Source organism: Sorex fumeus, unplaced genomic scaffold (assembly GCF_029834395.1).
Source record: "Sorex fumeus unplaced genomic scaffold, SorFum_2.1 ptg000037l, whole genome shotgun sequence".
Taxonomy (NCBI): Eukaryota; Metazoa; Chordata; class Mammalia; order Eulipotyphla; family Soricidae; genus Sorex; species Sorex fumeus.
The window spans coordinates 69,994,144-70,019,166 of record NW_026606094.1 but is presented as its reverse complement, the minus strand read 5'-3'; the positions used below and the strand labels follow the sequence as shown (position 1 = coordinate 70,019,166).

At 47.0% G+C, this 25,023-nt stretch overlaps 1 protein-coding gene across 2 annotated transcripts in view; it reads left to right on the top strand.

The window, feature by feature from the left end:
• Positions 1 to 13,153: 13,153 nt before the first annotated feature.
• JAZF1 (JAZF zinc finger 1) overlaps positions 13,154 to 25,023 on the top strand; it is a 368,843-nt gene continuing 356,973 nt past the window's right edge. Inside the window, exon 1 of one of the 2 annotated variants that reach the window (XM_056118615.1) lies at positions 13,154 to 13,396. In XM_056118615.1, coding sequence (XP_055974590.1) covers positions 13,282 to 13,396 — 115 coding nt within the window. In that variant the 5' untranslated portion in view covers positions 13,154 to 13,281. The remainder of the gene's footprint in view (positions 13,397 to 25,023) is intronic. The other variant, XM_056118616.1, reaches the window with a different exon arrangement.

The following is a 25,023-nucleotide window of genomic DNA, read 5'->3' as shown; positions in this document are numbered from 1 at the left end:
ATTAGTGGAGATTTCCAAAGTCTTTCTAGATCATCAACAATAATTTAATATAATTGAACACTTCTGATGGACTATTACTTCAAATGAAAAAATATTTTAGCTGTTTTTTTTTTCTCTGAGAATTGAGCCCAGTGCATCACACATGTCAGGGAAGAATTCACTCGACTGTGAGCTACATGGTGGTGAAAACAATCTTTCTTGCCAGGGCTTCCTATCTCCCTCCCACCCACCCTCCCTACCTTTCTCTCTCTCTCACTCTCTTTCTGCCCCCCACTGTATCTGTCTCTCTGTCTCTGTCTCTTTCTCTCTGTCTCTGTCTGTCTGTCTGTCTCTCTCTCTCTCTCTCTCTCTCTCACACACACACACAAAAACATACACACACACACACACACACACACACACACACACACACACCACTTCCTCCCCATCATTGTATTGAAGGAAAGGGAATTCTGACAAAATACTGAGATATTATTTTCCAATGACGACAGCTTAGAACCAACAGGTAACCAGGCACTAGAATTATATGTGCATATTTTTCTTTAATTTAGTGAAGTTAATCAAAATTTTTTGACCTATAAATCACTACCCCAATTTGCTCCACTACTTGAATTCTTACCTCTGTGTATGGGTATCTTAATCTGGGCTTTTTGTTTGTTTTGGTATGTCTCATTCCTGTAGCAATCTTTTCTTTCGATGTTTGTGACAGCTGTACTCCAGGAAAACCAGAACACCTTGCTTGTTAGCCTATAGGCAAAGTAACAGCAGCGGGCTCTGGGAATTCAGGCACACTGGTGGTGGCTCTACAGCTTTCTAAGGCCTGTTTTGGAAAATGGTTTGGCAACATGGGTTATCACCCGATGGAGGCATATTCATGGCTCATATTCATGCCCATCTGCTCAGAGGTCCAGCTTTACAGGTGCTCTCAATGTTCCTTCCTCTAGGACATATTGAGGTTTGTTGTCAACATCAAGGGTCCTCTTCCTATGGGGGATCTCAGGCGTGTACCTCAGCATGTTTGAAGGAAAAGTTGGGAGATACAAGCATCTTCTATTGGTCAGAAACTTGAATTCAGTTCTCTGTTTTGGGTTTTTTTTTTTTTTTTTTTTTTTGCTGCTCCAATGCTCCTTCTGGCTCCGTGCTGGAGATTGACTCTGTACCTCCTGCATGCAAAGCAGGTGCATGCTCCAGCCCACGGGGCTTTCAAGTAATCTCTCTGACCCCTTGTTCTCTATTTGACATCCCAGCTCCTTCTCCTGAAACCCCCCAACGATGCACCATTTTAGGCTGATGTTGCTGGCAGCCTCCAGGACCATGAACAATGCAAACCAGCTTAACAAATGAAGTGCATCACTGGCTTCTGCAACTGCAAAGGCAGGCTTCAGACCTGATTTTGTCCATCAGAGCTCAGTTTAGTTCCTTGGTAATTTCTCAATTCTGCCCACTTAGCTTTAGCCTCAGGCAGAAGTCTGTAGGCATCAAATGGGCTGTGTGCTTCCTTGTGTGCATGAGAGAAGAGAGCAGCCCTCTGTCCAGATGACCAGTGAATGAAGGCTCTGGGCTGACCTCTAAGGGACCTTTCTGAGCATGAGTCTTTCTCCTGAACTAGCCATTCTGGTACAAAGACTCACCTACCTGCAGAGTTCAAGTTCCAGGTCTTAGTAAAGCCAAGTAACCAATACCAAACCCACCCATCGCGCCTTGCCCAGCATGCTGGAAGCTTATTCTAAGGTGGCTTTCAAGGATCCACTCCAAGGCTCATTCCAGACCGAGAAGGCGTCTGTCCTCTTGACATTTGAGAACTAGCAAAGACTGGCCACTTGAAATCCCAGCTTTCTCCCTAAGATAAAAGTGACAGAATAGACTTGAATGCTTCCCCACTTCTTCAAAGGCCCCATGCCTAAACACCAGAAGTCGTGGATACAGAGGTACAGACAATCATGCCTTCTATGGAGACATCAGTGCCTTTTCACACACCATTCCTCATTTTATCCCAAGAAAAAGAAACAGCATCACAAGTTGGCTCTGACACCAAAGATGAATTGTGATTTAACATGTCAGATTATATAGGTGTGAATTTAAAGAAAAGCAGTCCCTTTCAAGGGACTTTGAACTTAGGCACAAGAGTGGAGATGGTCAAAAACAGGGAAGACCAGACCTACCAGTGGAAGGATTTTGCTAACTATAAGTCTAGCAGGTCTGACACTCTAAAACATTACCTTCACACATAGGACTCATTTCAGACTAACTCGGAGTCATCATATAGTCAACTTGCTGAAAACTTGCTCAAGATTCTGTTCCATATCGGGACACATGGAAACAAATTGAGAGCCAAGACGTGTTAGAACCTGGAAGAAGCCCTCACCAACTAGTTTTTTGTTTGTGTGTTTTTTGTTCTGGCTTTGGAGGTCACTCTTGCTGGTGCTCAGTGACTACTCCTGCTAGTGCTAAGGTGCTCAGTGACTACTCCCAAGCTCTGTGCTCCAGCATGCCAAACATGCACACTAGCCCTCTGGACTAACTCCCCAACCCCATCAATTATCACCCTCAGTTCTAACCATTCTTTGGGCTGCTCTAATATCACCCTTGTGATGTTTTTAAAGTAGATAGGACTGTAGAACTTGTCCACAGAACTGAGCTTTACAGGGCTGACAAAAGTGGGGTGTAGGTGAGTGTGGATGGAAGGGGTAGAAGAAAATGGACACCCTGTGTTGAATATAGCATTCGAACCCACTACGTGAGAAACTTGCATCAGCGGTATTGCCTATCATAGTACTTCAATAAAAATGAGGGGAAATGAAATAAAGTGGAAAGGATTCTTTCAAAAACTGTTTTCACTCAGAATGAGATTTTCATCTAATTTCATGGTGGAAAGAAATATAGAAAAATATCCATTCAGATTATTTTGGGCACTAGTGACAGTAAAAGCATTCTCATGCATGCACCATGACTTAGAAAATAAACAGTAGGTGCCAACTGATGAGCTCATGGACCAAAGGTGGCCTGAAAATGGGATATTTGGGGGATACTTTGGATACTTTCAGTATTTTATTGATTAATTAATTAATTAATGTGCTTGCAGTGCCCTGGATTGAACTCAGGGCCTCACACATGCAAGACTAGTATTCTACCACTGAGCTCTCTGAGGAGCACTCTCTCCTCCTTAGTCACTTTTCAACGTTTTACTTTTTATTTTTTGGGGGGCCACACCTGGAAAAGCTCAGGGGTAATTCCTGGCTCTGCACTCAGAATCACTTCTGGAAATGCTCATGGGACAATATGGGATACTAGAGATTGAACCCAAGTTGGCTGTATGCAAGGCAAGCACCCTACCCACTGTAATATAGCTTCAGTACCAACCTTTCAGTGTTTTAAAAGAGCAGTACCATCCAGTTTTCCACTGGAAAAACCACAATTCACAACACACATGCACTCACACGCTGCCCTCACCTCCTGCTGCTTTCCCTGCTTGCCCTGGGCACTTCTGAGCTTGAGATCTTGAAGATAAATAAAAGATATCCTTAAAGAGACATACTAATGCAGAAGCATAATGACATAAAGATTATGGAAAGGTTGATTTAGTTCTGAAGCCAAGGGAGGGGAAGTCGTTCACTGAGGCATGAGTGGAACCTGGGTTTGTTTGCTGAAAGGCAAATGGAGCCCCCACATGAACCTCATTCTGAAGAAGAAACGGCAGTGTCAGAACCCTGGAGAGGATGGTCAATGGTATTGCAGGTTCTCTGGCTCCAGGAACGAGAACTGCAAGAGAAACTATGATTACACCAAATGATTGGTTGCAGAATCTAGTCAGAAAGAGCTTGACAAAAGAAACAAGGGTCACCCTCTTCCTGCATGGCGGGTGGCAATGAAGCCACCCTCAAATCAATAGCTGGAAGGTACACAGAGAAGGCTAAAACAAGAACCTGCTAAAGAACAAAACAAGGGTTTTCAAAGTCTTCTCTCAAAGTTCAATTTATAAAGAAGTGATTTAAGAACAGTCAGGGAGTCACAGCAAAGAAAGGACCTTCCAAGGAGAAGAAAAGGGGAGAGAAAAGGCCCTTCAATTCCCAGGCACTTCCTCGCCTGTGCTTCATTCAGACACTCGTGCACTGTCCCAAGTGTGCCTGGCCTCAGTCATAATAAGTCCAAGCTCAGTGAAAAAGAGTCCAGCTTCTCCCCCAGATGCTCCACGGAGAGAAAGAAAATATTAACTAAAATCCCAATTCTAGAAGGCTACAGGGTGAAGAGCCAGGACTCTGGAATCAGACAGAGCCTGAGTTCTAATTTTAGTTCCATGTTCATTGGAAGTTGCCCTATTTCCCTAGATCTTCTTTCCTTTTTCTCTTATCCATAATCTGACCACACCGAATTTCTCTATCTCAAAGGATGTAGAGGAGATCTAAGGAAAGGCATCTATCCCAGGGCCTGACACTACAGTAGGCACTCAATGAATGGTAGTGATTGTTATTGAAAATAACAATCATAATGAACTTGAACATCTGTAAAAGTGAAAAGTGTCGAAGTCGGCCAATGGAAAGGAGAGCTAGTGTCGGAGCTCACATCATGGCTCGATGCCTTTCTGTTTCTCTCTGTCCAGCTGAATGGCTTTGTCTGTGTCAGCAGAGATAACACCAGTGCCATGAGAACCAATGAAACAGGCATTTCATTAGAGCCTGGTAGGGGCTCAGGACAGCAACTCTGTGTCTCACCTGCCAAGAAGTCTTGTCAAAGGTTGGACCGCAATTGTGGGAAGGGATAACTGTTGTAATCTGTCCAAGCTGAGAGATGATCGAAGACTATCTTTTATTATACATAGGATAATGATAACACATTGCTAGAAATTGAGCATTGGAAAAGCTGGGATTTAGCAGCTTGCCTTACTCCAGTGCTGAGATATTCCTTCATACTCTTTCACTGAGCACTATACAGGCAGAGTAGAAGATCTGGTTTCTTCAATTCTGAAGATCTTCAATTCTGAAGATCTGGAAACCAGAACTCAAGGTGGAATGCGTATTCACCTTGGTGGGTAGGTAGGTGTGGGGGGTGGGGGGAAGGTGTTAACAATATTTTGAGTGGCAGGGTGAAATTAGGTGGTTTTTTTTTTTGTTTTTTGTTTTTTAAAGGATATCTTCTTGAAGTGTCTGGCTTGTTTTATAAAATATCTACTGTAGGGTCTGGGAAATAGCTCAAAGGGGTACACATATGGCATTGCATGCTTGAGGCCCTGAGTTCAATCACTAGTATTCATGGCCCCATCACAGTTTAGTACTGCCTCGGGGTGGGCCAGGTGACCCCTGAGCACCGTTTAGTTAGAGCATTCCACCTCGAGTTCTGGTTTCCAGATCTTCAGAATTGAAGAAACCAGATCTTCTACTGTGTCTGTATAGTGCTCAGTGAAGCATCAGACCAGAGTATCAAACCCATAGCACTAGGTTAACTATGATTGGGGGCATCCCTTCCCACCGCTACTGGAGACCCTCCTGCAAAAATACACACTGTATATAAACTGTATTGTCTGGTTGGAGTGATAACACAGCAGTAGGGCATTTGCCTTGCACTCAGCCAGCTGGGCCGACCTGGGATCAATTCCTCTGCCCCTCTCGGAGAGCCCGGCAAGCTACCGAGAATATCTCACCCACAGGGCAAAGCCTGGCAGCTACCTGTGACGTACTCGACATGCCAAACACAGTAACAACAAGTCCCACAATGGAGACGTTACTGGGCCTGCTCAAGCAAATCGATGAACAATGGGAGGACAGTGCTACCAGTGCTACATAAAATGTTTAGATTAAAATATTCATGAAATAAAAATTGTTGTTTTCATTGATGGAGTTTCTCATCGGGAAGGTTTGTATAACACTGATCTAGGGAAGGCAAACCAGTAAGCTAACAGTTAAAATCTAATGCAGAAACAGCTTGGTGCAGATGTAAGAGTTGAACCTAGGGGCTGATGAGATACCTCAACAGGCTGAGAACACGCTTTGTGTGTCACATGCAGGAGCACCGCTGAAAGTGAATCCTGAACACAGTCAGATGTAGTCCCCCTCTCCAAACACACACACACACACACACACACACACACACACACACACACACTGTGTTGGAAAAGAATATTGTATGGAAGAGCTCCCAAGGAAGTGGCAGATCGAGGTTGCTGAGGTATGTTTGGTAAGGGAAGAGGAAAGAATGTTTCTGGCAGACTAGACCACCCATGCAAAGACAAGGTGGCATTTTCATGAGTGCATTTTCAGAACTAAAATAATTGGTCCATGTTGACCAGCAAGTGTACATGGAGGGAACAGGAAGAAAGATGGAGAGTTGGCTGCAGATCCCACGCTGAAGGTCACCCACATGGTCAAGGCTGACACTGAGGGGTTATTTTAGCAGAGGAGAGGGGATGGTGGAGCAGGATTGCCAAACTGATACTCCAGTCCAAGGCTTCTTCAACTTTTTCCACTCGTGACTCCTTCACTTGAGAAATGCAGGCAAGCACTTGGATTCACTGCATGGTCTGCTTGAGTTTTTAATTGCTACACATTCAGAGACGAAATACTTTTGCCATTTTTTTCTGGCCACCATAGATAGACATGTGACCTCCTTTGGATTCAAGAAGCTGAGTTCTAGGCCCCTCTCCACTGACAATTTTCTGAGCCCTGGAGGAAAAGCATATTCATAGTGGGAGCTGGGGAGACCTTGAAAAAGCTAGTAAACTGTACAGCTTTGGAAGGGACAGAAACTTCTCAATACTAGGCATTACTCGTGGGCATAAGAAGGCCCAAGGACACATCTCTGGGTGGGAGGGAACTTTTGGGTGGCCTTCCTAGCCTTAGTGACTCTATGAAGGTCAATAGTGACAAGAGTGACCACATGAGTGAGCTGAAGCCGGAAAGAGGAGAACAAGAGAGACCCGAGTGCAGTGAAGAGGACCAGGTGCTGAGCTGCCCCAGGCAGCTCCCAGAACCCAATCAGAAAGATCTTGCAAAGCATGTGGTGTTCTTTCATGTGAGGAGAGACTGTACTTGTCTCATTTGATTGTATCCCTGGAATCTGGCTCAGCGGATTAGGACTGCACGGTTGTACAACCCCCGGAGTCACTGTCCGTGAAGTGCTGAGATAGTGATCACTTGGCTGTTCAGAGGGCCCGACTGAAATCTCAAGGGGCTGAAAGTCCTATCAGATTAGGGCTTGGAGCTAGCATCCAGGAAACAGTGTGGTAGGGAGAACAGACAAGGCACCTGAGATGCTCAGTTAGAACTGCCATCATTGGCTGTGTGGGTCACTAATGTAGTCCTTCCCAGAGCGGGACATGGAGCACATTATAGCAGAAGCAGGTCAGGTAGAGCATAAAGGGGCATCATGGTGGCCCTGGAGAACCTCCGTGCACCACTCATCCTCATGGCTTGGCTGAGATGGGAGTCAGGGATGGATCCAAAATATAAAAGCCGGGGCTGGAGCAATAGCACAATGGGTAGGGCATTTGCCTTGCACACGACCAACCTGGGTTCGATTCCCAGCATCCCATATGGTCCCTTGAGTACCACCAGGAGTAATTCCTGAGTGCATGAGCCAGGAGTAACCCCTGAGCACCACTGGGTATGACCCAAAAAGAAAAAAAAAGACAACATGTAAAAGCAATCTCCAAAAAGTAGATTCATTTCTGAGCTGGAATAAAATCAGTACAGAGAACTTGAAGGCTTGGTTGCAAAGATGTTCATGAGAAAACCTGTGTTTGTGGTACCAGGGATTAAACCCAGGACCTCATGTGTGAAAAGCTTGGGCTTTTGCCTGAGCCACATCTCCAGTCCTTATCAAGAAACTCTGTACCAGGCATTGTCCCCTTGGAAGAAGGTGGGGTCTAAAGTAAACATTTCACTGAAGCAAAGGCTGCAGTCAGATGGAAGTAGCAGCCTGGATCTTTAGGAGTCTTTAGGAACTGGGGATTTAGCTCAGAAAACTCATGCATATATATCCAGGGGCCCCTCTAGTAATTTTCGGTCAACTTGGCCAATAGTTCAATGAGGGGCTGGAGGGGGTTGGGGTGCAGTGAATGCTGCTCTGGTCCTGCAGTGCTGGGAGTTACACAGACCACTCCAGGGCTGCTCTACAGTCCTCAAGGCCTCACCCAACAGTGCTCGAGGACCTCCATGTGCCAGGAATTGAAATGGGTTTAAACCCAATGTAAGTACATATTTTAACCCTTGTACTACCTCTCTGGGCTAGTGCAATAGCGCAGTGTGTAGGGTGTTTGCCTTGCACGCAGCCGACCCAGGTTCAATTTCTCCATCCCTCTCGGAGAGCCAGGCAAGCAACCGAGAGTATCCCGCCCACACGGCAGAGCCTGGCAAGCTACCCGTGGCGTATTTGATATGCCAAAAACAGTAACAACGAGTGTCACAATGGAGACATTACTGGTGCCTGCTCAAGCAAAATCGATGAACAACGGGGGACAGTGCTACAGTGCTACCACCTCTCTGGCCCCGGGTCAGTGATTCTTCTTAGTAACCAAGACCTAGGTCTGTGTACCACTCACTCTCCAGAGTGGAGGGGAATAAAGGAGCCACTTAAGAACCAAGTGACATCCAATCAACCTGAAAAGCACCCAAGCAGGGACCTGGGGAAGAACTGAGAAAGCCCCAATAGAAGGCAGACTGCAGGGTTACATTTAAAATAGAATGTGGGATTCATATATATCCTTTCATGATGCTAAAGACTGTTCCTGAAGAGGAGGGAAGTATGCAGTCTGATTATCCATTAAATTTTTTTAACTTTCAATTTTGGTTAAACACACTGTGATTTACAAAGTTGTACATCGTACAGTTCTTTCAAGCATTTAGTGTTCTAATACCACCAGTGTGACCTTCCCTCCATCAATGTCTCCAGTTTTCCTCCCAATCCCAGCCAGGCACATAACAAATTTACTTCATAATGATTGTTTCAACCAAACTTTTTTTCTGAATGAGTCCTGCACGTGCAAGCCAGACAGTGCCCAGGAGCTGAGCCCTGTGGTGGCTTCTGTGGCACCATTAGGCCCATGGAGTGACACTTTCCTGATAGTGCTAGATCTCAGGGAAAGTGGCCGGGCTGGCTTGGGGGTGATGGCTCCTGGATTTTAAGACATTTGTAATGCTGAGCACCAAGTTATTCAGAGGCTGATACACATCTGCCTGGGTCTCCAGCCCTGGGGAGAAACAAATGGTTTCCTGAAAAAAGGGTCTTTGATGCAGGTACCACTTAATGCCATTATCCTATTCTGAATTCTTATGGTTCCTTCTTTTCAAATGTTTTTACTTCCCAAAGTAGACAACGTTTTTTAAAGAAGACAAAGCATTACTTTCTCTTGGACATAAAAGACTAAAATGTTTGTTCTATACACTTTATAGACGATATTCTTAAGTCTGACTCTATGCTCAGGGATCAATCTGGCAGTGAATCATATGTAATGCCAGGAACTGAACCCAGTTCAGCCATGTGTGAGGCAAGTGACCTATCTGCAGGCCCCCCAAATAGCCTATATTTATTTTAAAAAATCTTTATTGAATCACCAAGAGTTACAGTTACAAAGCTTTCAAGTTTGAGTTTCGGTGATACAATGGTGGAATACCCATTCCTCCACCAGTGCATATTTTCCACCACCAATGTCCCCAGTATCCCCCCTCTTCCCAACCTTCCCCCTGCCTCTGTGGCAGACAATTCCCCCATACTCTCTCTCTTCTCTTGGGCGTTATGGTTTCCAATACAGATTCTGAGAGGCTATCACGTTTGGTCCATTATCTACTTTTAACACACATCTCCCATCCGGAACGATTTCTCCAACCATCATTGACTTAGTGATCCCTTCTTTATCCCAGCTGCCTTCTCCCCCAGCTCATGAGGCAGGCTTCCAACCATGGAGCAATATTCCTGGCCCTGTATCTACAGTCCGTGGGTGTCAGTCTCATATCATGTTATTCCATATTTCACAAATGAGTGCAATCATTCTATATCTGTCCCTCTCTGGGAAAGCCAATATTTTTATCTAATCTAAAAGAAACTTTAAAAAATATAAGTATACTAATATTTAACCGTTGGTCTTGTGAAATAGCTTTCTCAAAAATGTTTTCTGTTTTTATGATCTATGTTTGTCCTTCTAATCATCTATCCATGACTAACTGAATGTGCCGTGAATGGAGATGAAGCTGGCAGTGTGTGTCCAGGAGGACAGATTAAGGCTTCTGGCCTTGGTTACTGTAGCTACAAGAAACTCCGCAGATATGACAGAAGATCTTCCAACTCTGGACAACTTTGTGTCGAATCTCATATAAGATTATGTCGCATCTCCCACAAAGTCCCCCAGATTGTCTAGAGAGAGCAGGCAGATTTCTTTTTTAAAAAAAAATTATTTTAAATTTTATTGAATCACAGTGAGATATAGTTATAAGTTTTCATGTTTGAGTTACAATCACACAATGATCAAACACCCATTCTTCCACCAGTGCACATTCCCAACCACCAATATCCCCAGTACACCTCCCCTTTCCCACCCTCCCCCTGCCTCCATGGCAGGCAATATTCCAAATACTCTCTCTACTTTTTGGCATTATGGTTTGCAATACAGATACTGAGAGGTTATCATGTTTGGTCCTTTATCTACTTTCAGCACACATCTCCCATCCCGACCGATTCCCCCAACCCTCATTTTCTTAGTGATTCTTCTCTATTCCAGCTGAGAGAGCAGGCTGATTTCTACTCTATAAGACATTCACAGGAGCAAAGTTTCAGTTCATACAAGAAAAATTGGAAGTGTAGGTTATTATCATACAAAATAAATGGATTCATTGTAAAAGATTCACATTTGCCCATAGTAAGGAGAAATTTAACTATTAAGAACCACCACCTTGATTCATTTTACAGGTTCTTCAGGTGAACCTATAAAGGTTTGTAAGAACCTTCTCTTGAATGTGGCTTCTCCAGCTTTCAGGGTCATCCTGAGACTTACAGCAGGGAGGCCTTGCATGAGTGTTAACCTCTCTCCCCTAGGCCTCTCATCTTTCCACCTGTACATTCTGGCACTTTCCATCTCTGAGTGCTCCTGCCCGACCCACTTCTATTTCTCCCCACACTCTCTTGAGTTAATTCCACAGAGACTTATTTTCGCTCTCAAGGATGTGCTTGTTATCTCCACCATGCTCTTGGTGATCCCCAGTGGTGGCATGTCAAGGTTCCTGCAGGACCCTCCAGGAGGCATTTGTGGGGGCAGCAAGATCAGGGCTGAAGCTCTGCACTGCATTTCCCTGTCCATCATTTGGTGTGACCTGTGCCTGCCAGATATTCTGCCCATCCTCGGCAGGAAGGCCTTCCCAGACAGGGCAGCTGAATGCGCTGCACAGTGGTCAGGCTTCTAATTGGAGAACCCTAACTCCTGCTCTTGGACCCCTCACTACACTCTCCCACTAACCAGGTTTCTGAACCAGTATGGGCACCACTTGGCTGCCAATGCCAAGTGGGCCCAGAGGGTCGAGCTGTCCCAGTCTCATGAAGCCCAGCTTTCTTCTCAGCATTAGTCTGGAACTCCTGGGTGCTGGGCAAACAGACAGGTCAGAGGAAAAGCCGCATGGGAAGACTTTTCTTTTCCTCATTGACTGTGATGGACAAATCTGAAAACTTCTTTTCTGTGTCTTGAACTTTTCTTGGCCTCACCTAGCGGTGCTCAGGGCTCTCAGTGCTTGAGGGTCACTATTGGCAGTATTTGGAAGACCAAATATATTGCCACTGATTGAACCAGGTTATCAACATGCAAGGTAAGGGCCTCAGGCTCCGGGACTATCTCTCCTGCCCCGATCCTAAGACTTTTTGCTATGCCATTTACTTTATGTCCTCAAATGAAAAACTTAGCAAGTTAATGATGAGATATGACACTAGAGGAATATAGTTTTTAGAGGGGCAAATACTAGTTCTCTTTTATTTGCACTGGAGGTCAGAGAGATCAATCTTAGGGAAGAATTCTAAATTCAGATTAACCTACCTGAATCAAAAGATGAAAACCCACAATGCGGTGGATGACAAACTGCAGATAATGTACACTGTTCCTTGGGTACCTGACAAAATGCTCTTGCGAGACTGCAATTTAAGGGTTAAAGGAAGAGTGCCAGTGGGGACAAGGAGGTCCTGGATTCCCAACCAAATGCAGGTTTTGAAGGAAACTACCCCATTCAAGTTGAAGGCTGGTTCAGCTAACATTCTGGTTTAAATGCTGGCAGGTGTCATCTCGGTTGATGGGAAGAATCTCTCCGTTTTCAAATGAAAGGTAGATGTGTACAATGACTGTCCCCAGGCCTGTGGCCCTCATCAGAACACTGGCCTCTCCTCTGTGGGCCTCTTACTCCCTGGCAGCCAGATGGGCTCATTACCAGACCCAGCCTGGGTGACAGGGGGGAACTGTGGTTTATTTCAGGTCTTATTTTCCCAAAAGGAGCCGGGAGGATAAAAAAAAAAACGTGGTCCATTTGTGAAACACAAGACAAATGCACTTGCCAACCAGGCACTCTGTTCTGAAATTTAAATAAAGCTAAGATTTTCTTCTGGCCTAGAGGGAAACTTCATTAAAATCAATTAGTTAGTACAAACCTCTAGAGAACGTGGATTTTTTTTTTTTTAAAGACAGTTTTAAGAGTAAGGTGCACACAATTACCTTTATCCCGTGTCCCCTGTGAATGTCAGCGCCACACCTAGGACAGGTGGCCAAGAGCAAATAAATGTGTCCGAGAGGGAGAAGGGAAGGTGGTGGTGGTGTTGGTGGGGTTGGGGGGCGGGAGGGGGGGTCTCCTGGCATGCTGGCCCCTGTAATTAATAGATGGCACGGAGATGCAGAAGAGAATCCGGCGCGCCCAGGCGGCTCCAGGCCGCCTGCACAGCAGTGTCCGCTGGGCAGGGCAGGCCGAGCGAGACCTAAAGTTGGTGGCAGGCGCTCCCAGGTGAGGCCCGGGGTGCGGGAGCCGAGGTTGGGGCCCGCACAGCTGTTGCTGCGCCCTGGTCCCTCCTCCCAGCAGCGGCGGCCGCCCCCCTCCCCGCCTCCCCCCTCCGCGCCGCCGCCGCCGCCGCCGCCGCCGCCGCCTCCCCTGCGCGGGTCCGTCCGCGCCGCCTGCGCCGCGCTCGCCCCCTCGGCTCCGTCCCGTCGTCTCGGCTCCCCTCACCCCGCCTCTCCCCGCTCCCCCCGCCCCTCTCTCCTCACCCCACCCCGCCGCCCTCCCTCCGCCCGCCCGGCGCTCGCAGAGCCGACACCAGGGGGGCTCTCGATGTAGCACCATGACAGGCATCGCCGCCGCCTCCTTCTTCTCCAATACCTGCCGCTTCGGGGGCTGCGGACTCCACTTCCCCACCCTGGCCGACCTCATCGAGCACATCGAAGACAACCACATCGGTAAACGGCCGGGGGGTGGGCGAGGGGGTGTCCGGGCGCGCAGGAAACTCCTACCCCGAGAGCGGCCCGGGGGGGTGGGGTGGGGGGCGGCCGGGTGGGCGGGTGGGGTGGGGGAGGAGGGCGGCGGCGTTGGCGCGGCGCGGAGGGTGTGTGCGCGGCGCGGGGCGCGCGGGGCGCGCGGGGCGGCGGGATGCGGAGGCGCGAGGTGCCGGGTGGGGTGGGGGAGGGGGCGGCAGGGCCGGGGGACTCCGAGGGGCGTGCACGCCGGCGGCTGCCAAGTGCTGGGAGCGTGCGTGTGCCTGCGAGTGTGTGTGTGTGCATGTGCATGTGCGTGAGTGTATGTGTGTGCGCGTGTATGTGTGTGCATGTGTGTCTGTGTGTGCGCGCGCGCGCGCGTGCGTGTGTGCGCGCCGGGGGGGTGCGGCGCGGGGATGCGGCGGCCGGGCGCGGGGCGCGGACCAAGTTGTCCCGGGGGGCGGCGGCGGCGGCGCGGGGCGCCCGCGGGTGCCGCCGGGGCCGGGGCTCGAGCTGTCAGGGCTCGGCGGCGGGCGCGGGCGGGGGCGGGGTGGCTCCACCGCGGCAGCCATTCCGCTTCCTCCGCCCGCCGCCGCCGCCGCCGCCGCCGCTGCGTCCTGTCAGCGCCCGTTGCTAGGTGTGGCGCGGCGGGCGGGGGCTCCCGCCGCCGGCCCGGCCTGCGCGCACGCTCGCCGAGCTGCGGACTCGAGACCCCGGGGGGTGCCCGCGGGCCGCGCCCAGAGTGCCGGGGCCGCCCGGGAGGCCGTGGCCGCCGCCACCGCCGCTGCTGCTGCTGCTGCTCCTGGTCCTGCTGCCGCTGCAGCCGCCGCTGCGTCCGCCCGGCCGCCCGGCCCTCGGAGCGCCGTCCCCCGGGGCCCACGGGCCGGGCATTTCCCCGCGTCCCGCACCGCGATTTGCCTTGCAAATGCCGCTAGGCCCGAGGTGCGCCCGGCTGCGCCCGGGGCTCGGCGGCGGCAGCGGCGGCGGCGGCCTGCGCAACGCCCGGGGCGCCGGGGACGCGCTGGCCGCGGGGGAGGGGGGCGCCCTGCGGGCCCGGCCGCAGTGGCCGCCGCCTGGCCGCCGGGGATCCCCGCGTCTTCCTGCAAGAAGGCTTGCTCCTTCGCACGAGTCCCCGCACACATTCATGCGGTTGCTTTTCTGGAGCCCGCTGCGCGAAGAGCTGGGTCGGGCTGGTTGGGCTCCCGGCGATCCAGCAGCCACCTGCGGGAAGTTGTGGCCCGAGCCCACGACGAGCTGTCCGCGGTGGGCTGGAGGGAGGAGGGACCGCGTGGTGCTCCAGCCCGGCTGTTTGATCCGGAGAGACCTGTAAATTGCCACTCTTTCCCCCACCCTTTTCCCCCTCTCCAGTCCCCCCCCCCCCCACCCCAGCCCTTTCCAAATGAATGCTACGCCTTCAGCCATGTGGATGCAGCTCACGTTTCTGCAAAGTTGAGCGAATAAATCACTACTGCTGTGTATTTATGCACGAAGAAAATGAGGCCGAGCCTTATGGTCCTTGGCTTCGTATAATGCCTTCTCTTTGCACACAGTGGGTGCTTAATAAGCGTTGAATGCTAGTTTAGAATGGGGTATGATCTGGCATCCGGAATGGGAAATAATCACTGCGGTTTGCCTGCAAAACGCCATGCAAAAGAAAATCCCGGCTGAGGAGTTCAGGTTTTTCAACACACAAAGTTTTTTTTTTTTAAAATCAGAGTGATAGCTTCCTCCTGAATCCTCTGCTAAAGTGTCATTGAATGGCTAAGCAAATTTTGGTTAGTCTTAAAGAATGGTTGTTTAATGGAGGAACAAATTTGCTGATTCATATCAAGACTGAATAGTCATAACTGAAGGTGCTTTAAGGATAAATCAGGTTTTTCTTAATAGGTAGAGTAAATTAATACAAAAACTCTGTGAGTGCAAAGTTCTTGGACACAGTTTTATGAGGTCCAGTTCCTTCCCTATGTTCAGTAATAATACACAAATAACAGTAATGTAAATACATAAGTGAATAATAAGTATTTCCTGACCTTGAGAAGGCTGTCATTATATATCCCACTCTCTTTAACAGTTATTTCAGAACAAACTAATTAAAGTGAGTAATAATTTTACCACATTCCCTGCCTCCTTGGACTAGCTGGTTAAAAGTAAATGTAACTGTTTATTAAATTGTGTTTAGATAAATTACGCATTAAAAATTAAAATGCGCTAAAGACATCCTTTAGTTTGTAATCGATTGAATGATTTAAAACTTATTGCATGGCAACTCATAAAAGTTACTTTTAAGTTTGCATAAATTATCTTTAATATGTCCAGATCTGTTATTGGAGGGCAAGTGTTGGGGGAATCACTGTGCTCAGGGTCTGACTCTGGCTCCTTGCCCTTCCGAGGTGCTCAGGGAATATGTGGTTTGGGGGGATTATGACTAGGGTTATTACCAACACAGAAGTAAGGCCTTAATTCCTGTACTAACCTCTGACCCAGCAAACCTTTTAAAATAGGGTTAAGGGGCTGGAGCAATAGCACAGCGGGTAGGGCATTTGCCTTGCACATGGCCGACCAGGCTTCCATTCCCAGCATCCCATATGGTCCCCTGAGCATTGCCAGGGGTAATTCCTGAGTGCAGAGCCAGGAGTAACCCCTGTGCATCACCGGGTGTGACCCAAAAAGCCAAAAAATAAATAAATAAAATAGGGTTAAGATTTCCTACATTTCCTAAAACTCAGCTGTTGAGTACTGGTCTCTTCAAAGGTCTAGCTAGTATTTATCTTCATGAAAAATTTAGAAAAATAGAGTTTCTGAGGATAGATATGACTTAGACAACTCTATGGCAAAGCTGACAATGAGTGTATTTTGACACTAGTCTGAAATTGGAAAACTTTATGAAAAGTGTTAAAATGAACAAACACTTGAAATCCCAGGGTAGAGAATTCAATTTAAAGGTGACTTGAAGAGGGCCCTTTTAAAGTAGCCTCATATGTAGAAAGAAGTAAAAAAAAAAAATGATTTCAAGAAGAATGAAATCAACCAAATTAGTAAGCAGCATCAAGAATGCTAAGGATGAAGAAACGTGTAAATTTATCAACGTAAGGGCTAGAGTGATAGTACAGCTACTAGAGCACTTTTCTTGCATGTGGCTGACTTGGGTTCAATCCTTGACCCCCCAAAGGGTTTTCCCTGAGCCTGCCAGGAGTGAACCCTGGGCACAGAACCGGGTGTAAGCCTGAGTTCTGTCCGGGTATGGCCCCCAAAGCCTTCTCTCCTGGAAAAAGCACAGACAAAAAAATCAAACCACATATATCTATGTAGCAAAGTAGTCAAAATTATATTCCTGCCTTGTTCTGTGGTATTGGTTATTTGTATTTCAGTCTATTTTGGATACCAATGATATATTTAATGATTGATTCTGTTCCTTATTAGGGAGTGCTCACAGTAAACAGATGAATGAAAGGCTACGAAGAGATATATAATAATTTGCCTTAATTTTTTATCACAAAATCACAAATCACAAATCATCCTGTTATTCGTCGATTGCCTCGAGCACGCCCAGTAATGTCTCCTTCATCCTAGCCCTGAGATTATATTCAAGGCTCTTTAGGAGAATGAGACCCATCATTGTTACTGGTATTTGGCATATTGGGTACGCCACGGGGAGTTTGCCAGACTCTGCCGTGTGGGCAGGCTATATTCGGTAGCCTGCCAGTTTGTCCAAAGTAGGAATAAGATGTCATAATAAGATGTCGCGTTCATTGCAGCACTCTTTACAATAGCCAGAAACTGGAAGAAACCTGAATGCCCACGAACAGATGACTGGTTAAAGAAACTTTGGTACATCTACACAATGGAGTACTATGTAGCTGTTAGAAAAGATGAAGTCATGAAATTTACATACAAGTGGTACAATATGGAAAGTATCATGCTAAGCGAAATGAGTCAGAAAGAGAGGGATAGACATAGAAAGATTGCATTCATCTGGGGGATATAAAGTAACAAAGTATGAGATTAATACCCAAGAATAGCTGAGATCAGCACCAGGAGGATTACTCCATAACTTAGAGGCCAGCCGGGTATCCTAGAGGAAAGGGCAGTTCAGATAGAGAAGGGAGCACCAAATAAAGGATGTTTGGAGGATCCTCCCAGGAGGGGAGATGCATGTCGAAAGTAGACTATGGACTGAACATGTTTGCCACTCAATGCCTCTTTTGCGGACCACAACACCCAAAAGGAGAGAGAGAACACAGGGGATTGCCCTGCCACAGAGACAGGGGGGATGGGGGGATGGGGGTGGGAGGGATATTATCCATGGTGGTGGAAAATGGGCACTGGTGGAGGGATGGGTATCTGATCATTGTATAATTGAAACCAAAGCACAAAAAATTGTAAATCTACAACTGTAAAAAAAAAAATAAAATAAAATAAAGGGAAAAAAAAAGAATAAAATGAGACAAACGTCTAAAAAAAAAAAGATGTCGCGCGGCCGCAGATTTTTTAAGGAGCTTATTATTTGGCAATCATAAGAGTATTAGATGTTTAGTGGCAGTTACATCTTGAGACCTTTCTGGATTATTAACACTAGTCAAAATTCATAAATAGTAAAGTGAAAGTTTCTAGGAATAGGATGTGATTCTTGCTTGATAGATTTTTCTAGTTCTTTAATCTTCAAAACCTAGTAGGCTGGGCCTTATTCTCATTGCAGCTGAATGGTTCAGTTCAGATGTGGCGCCCTGTTTTCTTGTGCACTTAGCTTCTGTTGGAACAAGAATTTGAGGAGCGAGATATTCACTGTCCTGTTTTATCTCCCTCTTAGCAAACTGCTATACCTGTGTTTCTTCCTTGCATTTCTCCTCTCTCCCCCACTGCCCCTCCAGTTGGGGGGGGTGATTACCCCATGTGCTGAGGGGCCACATCTGACTCTGTGCTCAGGATCCATATGCAGGGCCAGAATTGAGCCAGTCTCTACTGTAGGCCCATGTTAGGCAAATGTCTTAACCTTTGTATTATCTTTCCCTCTTCCTTGGTTCTTGGCTGGCCTAGTATCAGCAGAAGGTCTCTGTGTGTACACCTCAGATAAGCCCACCCAGCCTGCTTGTACCAATGCCATCCTTGACTTAAACTGCTTCAGAATCCCACATCCCTCCAACTGTGTGTGAGATCTGCTCCATCCACCTCACTCTTCATTCTCATAGGCTGTTTCCTGGAGATGGGGAAATGGATCGACAATTATTTGCTTCTTACTCTGAGTTGGGCTCATAGAAACATCCTTGACATGTACATCTCCTGTCTTTGACAGGTGAAGTTAAATTGGTCCTGAGGAATCAAAAACACCCAGCGCACTAAATTTAGCCCTGAAGGTCATGTCACAGACTCAGGAAATGCTTGCTCTGCCCCAGCATCCTAGAGCCAGGCAACCGCGCTCTTAGCCAGATTCGATTACTGATCCTCCTTCTCTCACTGTGGGGCCGCATCCCCATAAATCTATTCGGTTACCCTTTTGCATCTGGGAAGCTGAAAATCTGTCAGCACGCTTCCTGGAGCTGACTCCGTGCTCTGCAGTCGGGAGACAGCAGCGCATTCTGCCCTCCCCAGAACCAGCAGCATCTCCAGATGGTTTTTAGGACAGCAATTTGTAAGGAGAACCTTGGTAAGCCAGGGACTATGGGCTTTTGATGCATTTGTAGAAGTCCCTCTGCATTTGTAAGTTGCTTGTGTATTAATACATACCCAGTCCCTATTTTGTGTCAGGCCCAATTCTTGGTGTTTAGGAAGAAAACAATATATACATAACAATATATACATATACATAACAATATACAAACAATATATACATAAAATATATATATATATATATTCCACAAAGGTTAGCACACACATTATATCTACACTTTCTTGCACATGCTGACCTGAGTTGGTACACACACACACACACACACACACACACACACACACTTTATTTTCAGAGAGTGGGTATTTGGTCCTCATACTGTGGTACTGTTTTGCTGCAGGTTGACTGTAGGTTGAACTTGCGACCACTCGCTACTTTTGGTATTGGGGCTGTAGCGATAGCACAGCAGTAGGGCATTTTCCTTGCACGGGGCTGGCCCGGCCGACCTGGGTTCGATTTCTCCGTCCCTCTCGGAGAGCCCGGCAAGCTACCAAGAGTATCTCGCCCGCACAGCAAAGCCTGGCAAGCTACCTGTGTATTAGATATGTTAAACACAGTAACAAGTCTCCCAATATTTTGTGAGATGTTACTAGGCCCGCTTGAGCAAATCGATGAACAACAGGAGGACAGTGCTACAATGCTACAGTGATGCCACGCATTGAACTTGGGGCATACACTCAACCCCTAGGCCAGTCTCTCCCCACCCACAGCGGGTGTTTTTATCTTAGTGGTAGGAGAGAAACAGTAACTAAAAGCCTAACAGTGTTCATTGGAAGGTCCTTGGTGCTATGGCTAGACTAGAGCACACTGAAGTGGACTGGGAGGAGGAAGTGTTGGAATTTGTAATTTCTTGGTTTAGGATAAGCCTTACTGAGCTGCCAAACAGCACGCCAAGACCTCGACTGAAAGAAGGAGTTAGTTGTATAGATACGCGGGGAAATGGGCGCAAGGTCCAGGCTAAGGGAACAGAGTGTGAAGTCCCGAGGAAGGCTGCCCCTCTCGAGCTGAAAGAGCGGCGTCAGTGGGATTGTTCTGGGGAAGGAGCTAAAGTAGTGGGTCATTTACAACTGTCCCCAAATGTTGGACTGGAGAGAGTCTAGGAGGGAAAGAGCTTTTCTTGCTGTCATTTCAGTAATTGTCATTTTGTGATTCTTGTTTTCTTTTTTACTTTGGGGTCACAGCTGATGGTGCTCAGGGGCTTCTCTCCTGGTATTCAGGGCACTGTGTGATGCCAGAGATGGAACTCAGGCCTCCTGCATGCAAAGTATGTGTTCAGCTTTGAACTCTTTGAACTCTCAGTGATTCTTAACCCTGAACATCGGAAAGTTTTTGTCATAAGTCTCTACTTGTTGGTTTCCTCATCTCCAAAACCCAGGTAATAAATCTGCATACCTTCATTTCACAGGGTAGATTCAGAAACCATCTAATTAAGAAAGATCAAGGACTCCCAGAAAAAATTATAAAGATACAACTAATAATGTAGAATTTGGTGCTAACAATTGTTTAGTAAATATTTGCATTACCTTCTTAGATATTTCAGCACCATAGTATATACTCAGATAGCTTGGGGTTTTCTGGAGGGGCGTGGTTTGTTGGATTTTGGCAGGCTTCTTGTGGTGCTCAGGGCTTACTCCTGGCTCTGTGCTCAGGGGTCATTCCTGGCAGTGCCTAGGGGATAACATGGAGTGTCATGGGTTGAATTCAGGTCAGCCATGTGCAAGGCATGCACCCTACCCGCTCTACTCTCTCTCTCTCTAGCCCCCTGAGTAGATGGGCTGAACAATATATAGAAGACTTTTATTACTTTTATGACTTTAGAGGTGAGTAAGCTCAGGCACAGAGAGGTTAAATAACTTGTCTAAGTCTGCATGATTGGTAAGTGTGAGCTGGAATTTGAATGGTAGCTATGCAGAGCTGGAGCCTACATTAAACTGTCCAGTAGGAACTTTCCCTACTTGCCCTCCAGACACGCTTTTAGAAAGTACCTCTGAACTCTTGAGATGTGGCTCATTTGAAAGGCAGCACAGTCCACCCACCTTGCTCGAGTTTGCACATATACCTGTCACTCATCAACTCTGTGACAGCGAATAAATGGCTTAGGCTCTGCTGCCTCAGTTTTCTCCTCTAAGCAAGGAGGATAATAGCAGCACCTGTCTCAAGGGGTGACTCATGAGAGTTAAATGCCTTAATATGTGTCAAGTGTTCATCTACATATTAAATTATGCACATCATCCAATTTCTGGCTTTTTGTGCGTTTACTAGGCAAGTATATTTGGAATCCTTCTGTTTCTTCATTAGAAGTTAACAGATTGCTGCTTGTATCTGCCTACTGATAATGATAATGTATGGGGCATGTTACCTAAGAAAAATCATCAGGGTCTTCTTGGTAAGATTGAGAATGGGGAACACGAGACCATGTCCAGCTGTCAAAATCCGGAACTGGGGTTGCCACATTTAGCCTGGTGCTCCCCAAAGAGGGTGATACTGCCTCTAACCACAGATGCTAGAATGATCCAAGGGGCTGCTAGTTGCAGCTTGCTGCAATTTGGGGTCACTTTCTTTTTATTCACTTCAGGAAGGTGGATTTCCGGGGGCCTGTCGAGTGATTTCTTTTCTGAAAAGGGGGTAGAGGGTAGGCCTCAGGAAATTCTCTGGTCTATCCACTTTCTCTTCTGTGTGGCCAGAGGTACTTGAGATGCTGGCGAAGACCATTGCGACTATGGAATGAGAAAATGGTGTCAGGGCCAGCCATTTCCAACATCGCCATTTTCTTGTGGCCTGTAGGTATTTGGAAAATCCCAGGCCTAAAAAAGAGGTACTTAACCTGGGGGGCTGTGGGGACCTTCCCACTGGCTTGTTTCCTGTGGGAAGCAGGAATGACCAAAGAATGAATGAGTGAGTGCAAGGCTTGTCGCTGCCCTCCTTGCTCTCCGCCTGCCCCCTCTGGCTTGGCAACATGATCGTGCATGACTCCTTCTCACGGTTCACAGGAAGCCCTCGGTGCAGAGCCTGGAGAGGCTCTCTGTACATGCCTGTGCACGTGTCCTGCCACACCGGCGCATGCCCGGCCACAGCACATGAGGTGGGGGACCCGAAATCTCAAACTTCTCAGAGTCTCATGCACACACCTGTCAACACTACCTTCATTTGCCTGCACCTGTAAGCACTCAGGCCACCCTTCACAAAACACTGTGATGGAACAGCCTGGCTCACAGGTCTCATGATATTCTGTTTGTTTTCCTCTCTTGGAGCTGGTTTCTGGTGTATAGCCAAAGGGGTCAGATGTAATACGCTTGCCTACAGCCTTCCATATTTTTTTGGAAAGCAATGTCCCACTGTGCTATCGTTTCAGCCCAGCAAGTAGGGCTCTTGCCTTGCACATGGCTGACCTGGGTTTGAGTCCTCCGTCCCTCTCGGAGAACCCAGCAAGCTACGGAGAGTATCCCGACTGCACAGCAAGGCCTGGCAAGCTCCCTGTGGCATATTTCATATGCCAGTAACAGTAACAAGTCTCACAATGGAGACGTGACTGGTGCCCACTTGAGCAAATCGATGAACAATGGGAGGACAGTGCTGCAGTGCTAATGTCCCTCTGAGTATATCCTTTCTAGAGAGCCTTCCCGTCCTGGCAGTGCTAAAAAATGCAGACTAGAGGCCATTTTCTGAAAATCCCTTCAGCCTGTTGAAGGTGGTGAAAAGGCCTTAAAGTGGGCAATTGCATCCCCAGTGGAGAGGGGCTTTCCTTGAGGACTGTTTGGAAGCTAGAGTTGGCGTTTAAGGCTGAGGCCTGAGACAGGACACAATACTGCTGAAGCCTTGAAAACTCCTCCCTTTCCCCAGCTTTTGTTTTTATGGCAAGGACCATCATTTCCTTTTACTTCTCTCACCCCCAATTTTGTCCTTCGCCTTCAGGTTGTGACAGTGCAGACTTATTCTGAAGACTATTGAAGAAATACTTGTTGGATTGCAGATAAGACACTTTGTTTTACAGCATGGTAATAGATGTGTTCTATGATGACCTGGTAAAGTGTAGGGTAGTAAATATTCCCTCTCAAAACTCTGAACATTGGAAACTAGAAATCACATTTATTACTTATTTAATTTTTAAATGCCTTTCATTTAGTATGCCAAATCAATTTAGAAAAAAAAAATGATACTTTCCCCTTAGACCAGAATGTTGCAATAATTTTTTCCCAGTTTTTGAAAGGTCAGTTGTGTGCAGAATCCGTATTGACAAGACATCCTCTGTAAGGATGAAGTCTTCCCAGTAACTCTTCACTTTGGCAGGAATCAAAGTGACTCTTCCTGGGTCCCTGACTATGGTCTCTGTCCAGCACCAGGGGGCATTATGGGTCTCCTGGTGGCCAAAGTAACCCCTGCCTGACTTACCACTGGTCTTCTAAAGGGCGCTTTATTCGTTGTCTGCCTGTCTGTAATGATACTTTCTCCTGACATCAATTTCCTAAAGGGACAAGATCTGAATCTATGTTATTAACATAGAAAGACTTCCCAGTTTGAGTGATAATACAGAGGGTAGGGCGTTTGCCTTGCATGTGGGTGGCCAACCTGGGTTCAATCCCTAGCATTCAGTATGGTTCCCCAAGCACTGCCTGGAGTAATTCCTGAGTGCAGAGCTGGGAGTAATCTCTGAGCATCGCTGGGTGTGACCCAAAAAGAAAAAAAAAACACAGTTTTGAGGCTGGAGCAATAGCACAGCGCATAGGGCATTTGCCTTGCACGCAGCCAACCCGGGTTTGATTCCCAGCATCCCATTTAGTCCCCTGAGCACCGCCAGGGGTGATTCCTGAGTGCAGAGCCAGGAGTAACCCCTGTGCATCGGCAGGTGTGACCCAAAAAGCAAAAAAAAAAAAATGTTTCTTTGGTATTATGTATATGATTGATGTATATTATATAAAATCCATTCATAAATATAAATCTAATACCTAATACATGGGCTGGAGCGATGGCACAGTGGTAGGGCATTTGCCTTGCACGCAGCCAACATGGTCGACCCGAGTTTGATTCCTCTGCCCCTCTCGGAGAACCTGGCGAGCTACCGAGAGTATCTCGCCCGCACGGCAGAGCCTGGCAAGCTACCCATGACGTACTCGATATGCCAAACACAGTAACAACAAGTCTCATGATGGACACGTTACTGGGTCCACTCGAGCAAATTGATGAACAACGGGAGGACCGTGACCGTGACCGTGCATATATCTAATACACATACAAAGAATATATGAATGTATATATAGTATATATAGTATGCATATAGGTGTACACACAGAGACACATGTTTACTCTCATATTTACATGTGTTCATGCAAAATACAGACATTTATGTCATACATACATCCTGCATGTTTCCTGTATCTAGATCACTCTAGAGCTGTGAGGGCCACCACAAACTGTTGGGTATTTCCTATATGCTAGTTCATCAAGTAGTACTTCCGGACCCCAAGGAATTGATGTTTATTTGGAGACCTGTACAGACTGGAATAAATTATAATAGGGAGCGCAGAGGAAGATTTATTGTAAAGCTAATGAATCTCAAGCCTCAGGGCCCCTCACTTGTCCAATACAGATTCTACCATTTTTGAGTACCTTGCTTGGGCTCACCCACCCCTTCTCAAGCCCCTGAGGAGCCCTCGTAGTGTGTACAGCAACGTTTCATAGAGTCAGAACATATAAATGTGAAACGTAAGATTTTAACAGCAGTTAACATTGTCCTTGTCTACTCTGAATTCCCCTCTGTGAGATTTCTCTTTAGACATTGGCTTTGAGACTATTTTTTGAGATATAGCTAAGAGAAAGTTGAATTAGGGATGCGTTTAGTTTGAGTTTGGTGGCACATTCACAGTCATTCAGAGTCAGTTTTACCTTATTCTGAGCTATCCCGGTGTAGAAATCACTTCTCAGGATTGTTGGCCAAGAGCCAGCTCATCTGGGG